Here is an 11,977-nt window from a genome sequence, read left to right as displayed (position 1 = left end):
TGCCCCCCCCCCCCCCCCTTCTGATGGAACTCAAGAGGAAATACCGGGAACACACCTGACACCTGTGCAACTGTCCTGCATCGCTCCGGCTGCATCAGGGGGGGCTGCAATGTAACCGAGCACATTTACTCAAGTACTGTAAGTATAACTTGAGGTACCTGTACAGTAAATCATGCTTACTGCTTCTACTCCACTGCCTTTATTTAGTTTTAGTTACTTTGAAGATTTAGACTTAATACAAAATATAAATCAACAAAAGGATGATCGGTTATAAGCTAAAGTAATTACAACCAGCCCTACCTTCACTAGCTGCAACATTAATGCATCCCTTTGAGCAGCGTCAGCCAGAAGCTTCATAAACTGACTGTTGAAGGATCTTAAGTTCTCAGAGGAACAAGCTGAGCTAACGTTAGCGGCAGCCGAACAGCGTGCAGGAGAAACTGATGTTTAACCTTTGAATCAGACGAGAGGAGGAGACCTCTGGAGGATTCTGCTCCTGGTCAAAACCTCCTGAACTTCTGGATCTTAACAGAGAAACAAGCTGAGCTAGCGTTAGCGGTTACCTCGCAGCTCCTCCAGCCTATATCCATAGAAACACTGATTCATTTGTATCCTATCTCCTCTTATTGTCACTTCTTGGTTGGGTTTAATGATATCGTTTAGCTCTATTTAAAGCATAAAACAACCTTAACATGGAAAATCCTTCTTCGCTTGAACTGTTCACAACTTCCTGTGCCGTGGTGGCTCGAGCCTCTGCAGGTCTTTCATTCCAATCAAACACTGCGGCAACATGTTTCACACTGATTTGCACCTGCAGCCTCGGCCGCAGAGCAGCAACTAATGAGGGAAATCCGGTTGGAATAAAGAAAAGCTGCAGACTCTCCAGCATGGTGGACACGATGTACAAAGTGAGAGCTGAAGTACACGGAAACATTACGTTTCTCACCAGAGAATAGTTTTATTTCTAAAACATCTTTTGTAATTACATGATTCTGCTTGAAAAGTATGTTCTTATATATGTTTTGTACTACACACGGCGCTTTATGAAATCTGCAGACATTCAACAAATGGAGAGGTCATCCATCACCACCACACTGACAAACGTGGCATGGCAGAAGAAGCACAAAGCTGTGAACTCGCCCCGAACGCCAGAGGTCTCCGCAGCTTCTCGTCCCAGAGTCACGCACAGCTGGTCGTGAATCGCCTTTCTGTGCACAAACTTCACGAGGACGCAAAGCAGAGCGCTGGGACGGGTGTCGAGTCACCGGCGAAGATACAATCACGCTGCAAATCTGGATCTTCTTTGACACATGGTGGGTTTCCTGTTTGACTCTTCTGGCCTCCAGCCTGTTGCAATGAACATGGTACACAGGTGGGGGAGTGTGCGAGGTGAGCGATGAGGTGTTAATGACCTAAGCAGGTCGCTTTCATGAAACAAATAGCCTCTTTCAAAAACAACCTTTATACGTGGTCTATGTACAATATTTAAAAAAACAGACTATGATAGAAGTCTTTGGTCGTCACACCAAAGATTATTACACGCTTCTCTTCTCATCCAGAGACCTTCGGGAAGGATGTCGTTAAAGATGTTTTCCAGTGTAGCACCTCAATGAAAAGTCCTTCCTCTAATGTCTCTAATTATATTTAATAATATTACATAATAAATAGTGTTGGTCCTCTGGTGCGTCAGAATAGGACGCAGGGTCTCAGGGCAGCAGTGTCGGAGGTTTTAGTCCTCTGAGGTCACGTCTATGTCCTCGGAGCTGGGCTGCTTGGTGGCGATGCGCCATCTGTTGATGTGGTGGTTCCCCTTCTTCTTCTGCTGGCTCTCTGGTCCCTCCTCCTCCAGCTTCTGCCGCTTGTACTTGGTCCGCCTGTTCTGGAACCACACCTTCACCTGGACAGATGAATGAACAGAGTTAATGATGACGGTGCACTTTGTGAAGGGGAGAACAGGGTGGAGACTCTAACTTATAGGTACCACCATGAAGTGTCATTTTTAAATATGCTAATGAGGATGTATCTTATTAAACGTGCTAATTTGCATACATGTTCAGAATTGGAATGTGAACATTGGATAAAGTTAAAAATGATTGTTTCTTTTTGATGACATATTAGAGTCAAAGGTTTTTACAGAGGGAAGTTTGTCAACAGCCACAAAATAAAATCTCCTGCATGTAGTGAGTGTAGCGTGTATAACATGAGCTGTGAGTGACATGTGAACAAAGCCCTCTGCACAAAGCTTCAGAATATAGAGAGGAATGAAAGTGGAAAGTTTGGTGTATGTAAGTGCTGCTGAAGTGGAGACTTCTGCTGAAGAGTGTGAGAAAAAGCTCCTTTAGAGAAATGTATTGTAACATTCATACATGTTGTACACACTACAGGTGAACAGAGTCATACATGTTGTACACACTACAGGTGAACAGGGTCATACATGTTGTACACACTACAGGTGAACAGAGTCATACATGTTGTACACACTACAGGTGAACAGAGTCATACATGTTGTACACACTACAGGTGAACAGAGTCATACATGTTGTACACACTACAGGTGAACAGAGTCATACATGTTGTACACACTACAGGTGAACAGGGTCATACATGTTGTACACACTACAGGTGAACAGAGTCATACATGTTGTACACACTACAGGTGAACAGGGTCATACATGTTGTACACACTACAGGTGAACAGAGTCATACATGTTGTACACACTACAGGTGAACAGAGTCATACATGTTGTACACACTACAGGTGAACAGGGTCATACATGTTGTACACACTACAGGTGAACAGAGTCATACATGTTGTACACACTACAGGGGAACAGGGTCATACATGTTGTACACACTACAGGTGAACAGAGTCATACATGTTGTACACACTACAGGTGAACAGAGTCATACATGTTGTACACACTACAGGTGAACAGGGTCATACATGTTGTACACACTACAGGTGAACAGAGTCATACATGTTGTACACACTACAGGTGAACAGAGTCATACATGTTGTACACACTACAGGTGAACAGGGTCATACATGTTGTACACACTACAGGTGAACAGGGTCATACATGTTGTACACACTACAGGTGAACAGAGTCATACATGTTGTACACACTACAGGTGAACAGGGTCATACATGTTGTACACACTACAGGTGAACAGGGTCATACATGTTGTACACACTACAGGTGAACAGAGTCATACATGTTGTACACACTACAGGTGAACAGAGTCATACATGTTGTACACACTACAGGTGAACAGAGTCATACATGTTGTACACACTACAGGTGAACAGAGTCATACATGTTGTACACACTACAGGTGAACAGGGTCATACATGTTGTACACACTACAGGTGAACAGAGTCATACATGTTGTACACACTACAGGTGAACAGGGTCATACATGTTGTACACACTACAGGTGAACAGGGTCATACATGTTGTACACACTACAGGTGAACAGAGTCATACATGTTGTACACACTACAGGTGAACAGAGTCATACATGTTGTACACACTACAGGTGAACAGAGTCATACATGTTGTACACACTACAGGTGAACAGGGTCATACATGTTGTACACACTACAGGTGAACAGGGTCATACATGTTGTACACACTACAGGTGAACAGGGTCATACATGTTGTACACACTACAGGTGAACAGGGTCAAACATGTAACTAACAGATATCATGAAGCTTCCCCACTTCATGACTCGCATCAACACAAGTTTATATTACAAGTGTTTAATATGTACATGAGGCGTTATGTAATGTAGCTGTGGAGAGTTTAAATCTACACACACAGTTACACACACACACTCTGATGTGATTCTGATGTTTTCTTTCCACTCGTCTGAAAGAAGACGTGTTATGGAAGCAAAATATGCCAAAATCTGACGCCATGCACTGATTTAAGTATAAAATATGCAATACACGTTCAATTTTAGTTCAAGTGCCCCGGTGTGCATGCTCACAGTACTAATAGTGAAGGAACAATCATCAATGTTTTTAATAATAACTGATTGAAGAGGCAACTAACAATTTTTCCATCATTTTATTTTCACAATTAATTGTTCGCTTGTTCTATAAAATGTCAGAGAATTGCAAATCACGTCTGTCTGTTGGTATGGAACAATCTATGCCACAAGTTTGTTATTATGAAAAATTAAAATGATGTATACAGTTATATTTGGCTCTGAAAATGTCATTATATTAACCCCTTGCAAACCAGTGTGGGCTTAAGTGGTTTTCTTCATTTTCTACCTTCATATTAAAACTCCAACTAATTAAAAAACCACAAATCTTAATCACAAAATAAATGCTTTTCACGTCACCCCAGCATCCCTTTTTACTAAAGGCTCTCAGAAGACTCTTTTAAAAGCATTCTGGTTTAAAAACAAGTCATCAACTTCTCTTTGTGTTCATGGCGTTAATGCACGCGAAAGGTTGACAGGTTAAATAGCTTCCTGACTGACAAGTGTTGCTAATGTGACCTTGGAATATGAGCTCGGCGTAACATATAAGTAGCCAAGATGCACTTTTTAAATAGCAACACAAGCACTCGTACGCTTTCTCCTCTGTAACTTCATATACGGTACTGTTTCGCAGCCACCGTATTAATGCAGATTTTAGCATCTATTATTTCTTCTCACAGTTTGACTTCCTTTCCCTTCTGAGGGTGATGTACAATAATAATGCTCATTTCATATAATCCCACTACTAGTTCACCTGTGTCGACCATAAGTGCTCGCTCTAAAAAAAGACCAAAAACCTTTGAGTGAGTTAATTAATATTCAGTTCACTGTCATTATAATTAGCATAATGCAATTGGTGCTTAATTGCAAACCTCTTATTGACTGACACAAAACTTGCAAGCAGCATTTATCCATATCGCTGACTCAGGAAACCTCTCTTTATTTAGCCTATTAGGCCTAATTGACATCTAGATAATGTGGACTCATTAAAACATAACCATACATAATGTTTATACTCCTTTTACCTATAGCATGCATGAATTAAACACCTTTTAAGAGACGCTTTAACTGACTGAGCTGCAGCCACGTCTGGGTGAAGGACCAAGACGATTTCACACTGTTAATTTATAGTTTCCTCTGCCATTAATATTGTAGTCGACGTACATGGTGCAAAATTATAGCCTGCATTTTAGATTATTCCTTATTTGTAAATAACAACTAACCAATAATTCAAACCACTGTATGTAACACATAAATAAACCATTTAAACTGGCCCTAACAGTACTAACTTGTGTGTTTTGTTCATGCTATGTTTTTGTGATTAATATTCTTTACTTGTTATGTGTGTACAGGCTGTGGAAACAATTTCTCAAACAGAGCACAATAACTTATCTAAATTATCTAACCGTTCTAAATATACAGTAACAAATAATTGACTTTGTAATTTTGCTGCTTTAAGTAAATTATGATTATGTTTCTATGCTATACATTTTACCTGAGTTAACCGCATTTAGTCTATTTTAAAATATTCATTTTCAGGGATATTTCCATCTTGATTGTAAGTGTTTTTATTTTATTATTATTAAATTTATTTTAATATATTTATCCTAAGCTAAATATATCTAAAATAACATTATAATTAACCCACAAATATTTATCACATTCACCCTTTATTTTTGTTTGTTTCTTTTGTGTTGCGCTAGAGAAACTACAGAAAATGTACACTCACTTGAACTACGCCGTTTTCGTTTTATTGTATAAACAATTAGCTAAGGGTTGTTTTTCTTTTATTATCGCGATATTTGACAGCAGCGAGAACACGCCAACGTTCGATTCTGGAATGTAACGGAAAATAATTGTTGCCATAGAAATGACTGCTCGCAGTAAACTAGCGTTAAATGACTAAAAAAGTAGAATTTCATCAACAATGAGACAGTTTTAGTGCTTTAACGGACAACTGCTTATTTATTTTTATTGTACAATTTAGTAAGATGTTAATTAGCCGTGTTTCATAGAGGAATCCAGGACAAGACGACATCAAACGCTTCAATACAATCTGTAAGTGTTAGCATAGCATTAGCTCACCTGCGTTTCAGATAGACTCAAGCTGTTAGCTAGCTGCTTCCTCTCGGCTCCGACGACGTAGTGGTTCTTCTCGAAGGCTCTCTCCAGGCGGAGGAGCTGGGACGGAGAGAAGGCGGTCCGGATGCGTTTGGGTTTCCTGGCGAAAGGACCGTGGAGGAGCAGGCTGTCCTGGGACACATCATTACCTGACACCGGAGAGAAGGTGGAACAACAAGGGCCGTCAGACGAGGCTGGCAAAGGTAACTTATTATAATTATTATTATTATTATTATTATTATTATTATTATTATTATTATTATTATTATTATTATCATCACATGTTATTTGATCTGCACAGGGCAGGTCGTCTGTCAGTGTGTTGAACACTATAAATCTGAAACAGTGTAAACAGTGTGCTAATAGGACTACTCTACTGCAAAGTGTGACCACGTGATGCTGTCAGTATATGGTAATAGAAGCAAAACTTCGAATCTAATTATAAATGTATTATTATAAGTAGTAGTATTTTTGTCTTGCGGTAGTAGTATAGTTGCAGAAGTAGTAGATAATAGCCTAATTATATCAGTCTACCATTTATCAGAAATAAAGAATTTGCTGGTAAATAAAACTTTTTGACAATTGTGTTTCCATCATAAATTCCCTTTCTACTGTTTTAATGTTGTGTATTAATGGTGCATTTTAATAGGGTTCTTTAACGCACATAAATAATATAAACCCATTTAAACATGTGGAGACGGATAACCTTGGCAAATAGACTATAATAATAATTATTATTATAATAATGATGATGATGATGATGATGAACAAGCCTGATGAAAGGAAAGACATGAGAGCTAACTATAACCGTTTGTTTTATTGTTTACTATTTTTTCAGTTTTAGTATTGTGGGTGTAAAGAGTTTAGCAAAATGAATCAAACATATCTGACCTCAAAACTCTGTTGTAGTTTTAGATACATTAAAGATCAAATATTTATATAACAAATATATAATAAAAAGTAAAGTCGGATAAACAATTATATTTTACTAATTGAATTGAATTGAATTTACTGAAAAGTACAGCAAATAAGAATATTTAATATTGCGTGTCATTATTTTGGCAGTGAATTGTTAATTAACTGATTGTTTACCTTATTTAGCTTTCACCGTCATATAGGCTACTTCCAAATATTTTGTCAGGAATGTGTAATAAATTAAACAGAAAATATAATAAATATAGATGTTTATTTTATACTAAAACATTTTGATTTCGTAATATAACAAACTCGTTTTTGTTCTCTGTTCATTACCTTTTATTATGTTTTCGTCATATGTTAATTGTAACTTTATTGTCGTCTTGTATCCTAATAAAGCCCAACCCGAGGTCATTATGTAATATTAATAAATTAGCCTACATTAATTACATCATTAGGATACATCAAATTGCCAGCGGGAAAATAGGCTGTTAGTTTATTGTAACAAATTACGGGCATTTTATTGATTTGCATTATTCTGTATTTATGTAGAATATATTTCTGTCCAGAACATTAGAAATGCAATAAAAAGCTAATAGTCTCATACAGTATAAACATGCCGTAATAGAAATTAATGGATATAGTTCGTGCACAATTGCATTGAGATTTGTCTGGTAAATAAATCACTGCAGGCTGTGTTTAAATCCTTTGCTGCTAATACCTGGGCAGTATGTTTGCCTTTCTTTCTGCCTAATATTTAAATTATTATTTAATCAATTGTGTCTGTACAGCCTGGCTGTTAGAATGATATGAGCCTAACCTAGGGCGAGTTTTCTTGTATGGAAAATAAATCTACATCAGAGCTTATCTTCTCCTGACTGCGGCTTTCTGAGAGTATAGCTGCAGGGCGAAGGAGAGTGGAAATATGAGAGCAGCCTGCTGCAAACTCGGTGGCCTTGTTTGTTTATGGCTATCTGTGACGGAAATGTATTGTTCAACTAAGATATATTTTATATATTGAAAGCCATGTACAAGTATCTGCCATGGGAACTGCTCAAAGCCCAAGATCGAAGCACGCTTTTATAGTCTCTATGAAAAAGTGTTGTGAAAACATCGCATTCACTCACACAGTTTATTCAGCTTTTTATGTGCAGAATAGTGTTCGCTTTATTTTTTTAAGGGTTATTCGTCATGCATAAATAATTTCAGATTCTCAAAGTAGGTTATATAAGAGTATGATGTTTGAGTCAAATAAAATACACCGTATTTTGCATCACCACCACTTCACTCACCTTGAAATCTGTGTCCGAAAAACCTGTTCCGTAGCACCCAGGGGTAGAAGTTGAGCGGGTCTCGGTGTTGCGTCCCGAAGAAGTGCGGATGTTGTAGGTGGTGGGAGCCTCCGAGCTGGTGATTAGCCACGGTGAGGGAGGGGTGGTTCACCGTCTCTGGGAACACCAGTTCCGGACTCTGGTAGAGGGACCGGCCCGGCGGAACCTGGTAACTGTTCATTAAGGCATCTGTCGTCGGGTTGGAGTAACTTAAAGCCGTCGGGCGGATGGGATCCTCAGCGATGAGAGGGTTCTCTTTGGCGACCAGAGACTCTATCGTGAAGCAGCGCTTGCCTGCAGACGAAAACATTATCTTGGTATAGAAATAGAAACCAGAAGAAAGTGATCAGCCTTTTTTCATTCCTCTTGCTGAAAAAGATAATCTCAGAGATGCATCATTGCCAAAAGATGGAGGGGCGTTTTACTCATAAAAGCTCGTCCAGCGGAGATGCAGCTACACACTCAACAGTGCTGTAAATTGCCCTGATCCATGAAGTCTGTGCGCACTCAGAGGGTTTATGTGCACCAAGTAAACCTCCTGCAACCTTCAATGTGCAGGGAGGGAGCTGATTGGAGCAGAGCACCTGCCAATACGTCTCCTCTCCTCAAGTACCTGCTTCATAGATCACACAAGACTGAGCAGCTTAGTTACAGACACGCTGAGAAAACATGTATGCCCCAATTAATGGGTCATTGTGTTTCCTATTCAGCCCTAATATGTCGTTTTTCTTCAGGAAAACAGTGGAGGGGGGAAAACTTCCACTTGATTTAGTGCAGGTTCAATTCTTTCAAGTGATATCTAAATACTTGTATACTGAGTATAAAGAGAGGAATTCCCACTATACATCCCACAGGGTACTATACTCGTGTGGGATGTATAGTGGGAATTCCTCTCTTTTCTTTACAGGGAAGTGCCTAGTTTGAATAGGGTTTAGATGTCTTTTAACCCTCATCATGGTACATCCGTGCTGAACATGGCCTTTAGCTGCCTGAAATACAGGGTATAAATGTCAGTTATTTTACGTGCCTGTAAAGTTGTTCTCGACTATCACACTCTTAATTTCACAGTTATGATTCACATGCAATTTTCATTTATGATGGTATAAAAAAGCAAGCAACGATATTTAACTCCTTTTCTCCACTGAATCATATTTACAATCAGGTAAACTGAATTTATAATTTCAATCTTATTTAATTAATAAACGCAAACAATCAAAAACCACAATTGGTTGCCTTTTATTGGCATTTATATTTCTTAATTTGTAAAGATGTTTTTTATTGGGCTACATGTTGAACTTAACGCTCTCTGTTTCAAAATAACGAAAGAAAATAACTAATAAATACGTTTTTGCTATATCAATATAATAATAATGATGATGTTTATTTGACCTTTTATTAATTTAATTGGTACATTATTTCAAATGATCATATTTAGGTTATACTTTTGCAAAAAGGTGTGTGTAGGACGCATCCGGTTTAGGGTTTAAACATGAACATATCTGCTGAATTAGTCACGCATCACTGTTCTGGGGAGAATGTCTCGACACGATGTCCACTTTTAAGAAATCGACGCTCAGTTTGTCCTCTGAGAACAATTCAGCAGCATGTGACCACACAGTGAGAGGCAGCCTGTGGTTGTGTTTGCAGCTCACCGGCTTCCTTAGTTATCCCTCTCACGCTCGGCTTCCATGGTGCACTAACCACGTTAATAATTACCCTCTTAATACGCTCGTTTGCTTAGAGGTTGCATTAGAAAATCATTACCGATGGAAATTATGAGGTAAAACAAGTTGTTGATTGAGCGTTTAGAGCTAAAGGCCCCTAAAGACGGCTGGAGGTGAATGGGTCCAAAACGCTCCAGAACTGTCTTCCCATGTGTATTCTTTGTGTTTAAAAAAAATCTGTATTTATTTACTGGGTGAAGCCTGAACTCCTTGATACAGTTTCACGGTAAATATTTGTCCTCACTTGCATGACTCAGATGAGCCACTGTTGAATATAACAAGACAATCCTATTAAACATTCTTGCTTATGTCGATTATGATCGCCGAAATGATTGCCAGCCGTTGTATGTTGTTCTGCGGAGTTATTTCGCTTCAGGATGCACACCTTTTTCATGTAATCTTCATATTCTGTTTTAAAATAATACGGTTTTGTCGTAAGGTCACATTTTAAATATAAAGGTCACATAACTCTATTGGATTTTATATGTAAACCTTTTTACCCAGAGTGCAGCAGCAGGAACTTGTGGGCTGTAAGAGCCGGTTAAGATTAATGATGAAACCCTGTGCGCCTTTACGCACTGACCCTGATCGCTGCTGGTTAATAGATGTCCAAATCGCTCTGCATTAACAAAAACAAAGCAGAGCAGTCTACCTTTGTTCCGAACCTGCTGTTTATCTTCCCCCGAGGCTCCGGAGGAGAGTTACTGAGAGTCTGAGCAACGTGAGCAAACCGCTAGTCTTCAGTGGAAATGCGTTTTATAGCTTTATAGTGAAATTCCTCTAGTTTAATATTCATGAGATATTTTACTGCATGTGTGACAATTAGTGGCAAATTGAGACCTTAATCTTCGTTTAATATCCGGTGTCATAGTGTCCTCCGATTATACATTAATTATGGGATTACAGCATGTTACACATTGTCCAATTAAGCAAACAAAAAGAGAGTAGTTAACACAAAATATGATAAAGAGGATGTCTGAGTTATAGATTTAAGAGGTCACATTCCTCTTTATTTTATGTGTTCAGCAGTTTAACATAGTGCCATTATTCATATGTGTTAGACACATTTATAAAGTGTTAATTAACCTTAACGGTTGTATGTTTTCTCATAAACACGTAAAGTCATTGTGAGAGGAATACACACAGAATCACTTACCACCACACCTCGTTTATGTGGTAAACAATGAAGAAGAAGAAATGTTCTTACGCAACAAGCCTAATATAAAAACTCTGACTGAGAATATTGCCATATATAGGCAAATATGTCTGTTTACAGCAAATCTGTTCAATTCTGATTAAAAACACTGATTCAATGAAATGAAATTCTCTTTATCTCACCAGGATCCACTCAGTATAAATATTGCTTTCCAGGAAGTCCTTTCTGCAGACTTTTGTTTCCTAACAATTTGGGGAAATATTAAATGTTACACATGACTTTGACACCGCACAATTAAAGTTTACTCTAATCATTATAACTCTTCAATTATATCATTGTCCAACATTTTGCACACAAAATAAATAGCACTGTTGAAATATATTCTACCAGTTATTTGTCTCAAATATACACAATTCAGTTTCTTGGGGGGTCAAATAAAAAGAGGGACTAAGAGGAAGAAGACAGATGGCTCAGTTTAATATAAATGCTGCCACCTTGTGGCCTAAACAAGATGTTCTTACTGATGATTAATGATTTAGAAAAACAGGATTTTTGCAGATGTTCGCCTGAATAAAGAATATTACAATCACATAATTATAATATGAGTGAGTTTTGGCTGTACTGCACTTCATGATCATTTTAAATCTGTATTACCAAAGTTATATTTATAATAATGTTTACAAATGTCTCATCTCATGTCATAGAAAACGCATAATAATCCTTCAGTTCTTTATAA

General features: G+C 38.2%; 1 protein-coding gene across 1 annotated transcript; it reads right to left on the bottom strand.

The window, feature by feature from the left end:
• Positions 1–1,594: 1,594 nt before the first annotated feature.
• Positions 1,595–8,671, bottom strand: emx1 (empty spiracles homeobox 1). The gene is made up of 3 exons (XM_029460692.1): positions 8,323–8,671; positions 6,080–6,264; positions 1,595–1,897 (listed from the first exon to the last, which is right to left on the bottom strand). The coding sequence occupies exons 1-3, from the start codon at positions 8,669–8,671 to the stop codon at positions 1,730–1,732; spliced, it is 702 nt and encodes a 233-aa protein (XP_029316552.1). The 3' UTR covers positions 1,595–1,729.
• Between the last annotated feature and the right edge of the window lie 3,306 nt (positions 8,672–11,977).

The sequence above is a fragment of the Cottoperca gobio genome, chromosome 22 (genome assembly GCF_900634415.1).
Source record: "Cottoperca gobio chromosome 22, fCotGob3.1, whole genome shotgun sequence".
In the NCBI taxonomy this organism is placed as follows: Eukaryota; Metazoa; Chordata; class Actinopteri; order Perciformes; family Bovichtidae; genus Cottoperca; species Cottoperca gobio.
Note: the sequence above shows the minus strand (reverse complement) of the source record. Positions and strands in the feature narration are given on the sequence as shown.

What these genes read in the sequence shown, in the direction of transcription:
- emx1 (XM_029460692.1), bottom strand. Translation starts at nt 8,671, where the DNA reads ATGTTTTCGTCTGCAGGCAAGCGCTGCTTCACGATAGAGTCTCTGGTC. An exon ending in TTTCGGACACAGATTTCAAG is followed by an intron (nt 6,265 to 8,322) that starts GTGAGTGAAGTG and finishes CTCCGGTGTCAG; the next exon opens with GTAATGATGTGTCCCAGGAC. An exon ending in TGAGTCTATCTGAAACGCAG is followed by an intron (nt 1,898 to 6,079) that starts GTGAGCTAATGC and finishes TCATCTGTCCAG; the next exon opens with GTGAAGGTGTGGTTCCAGAA.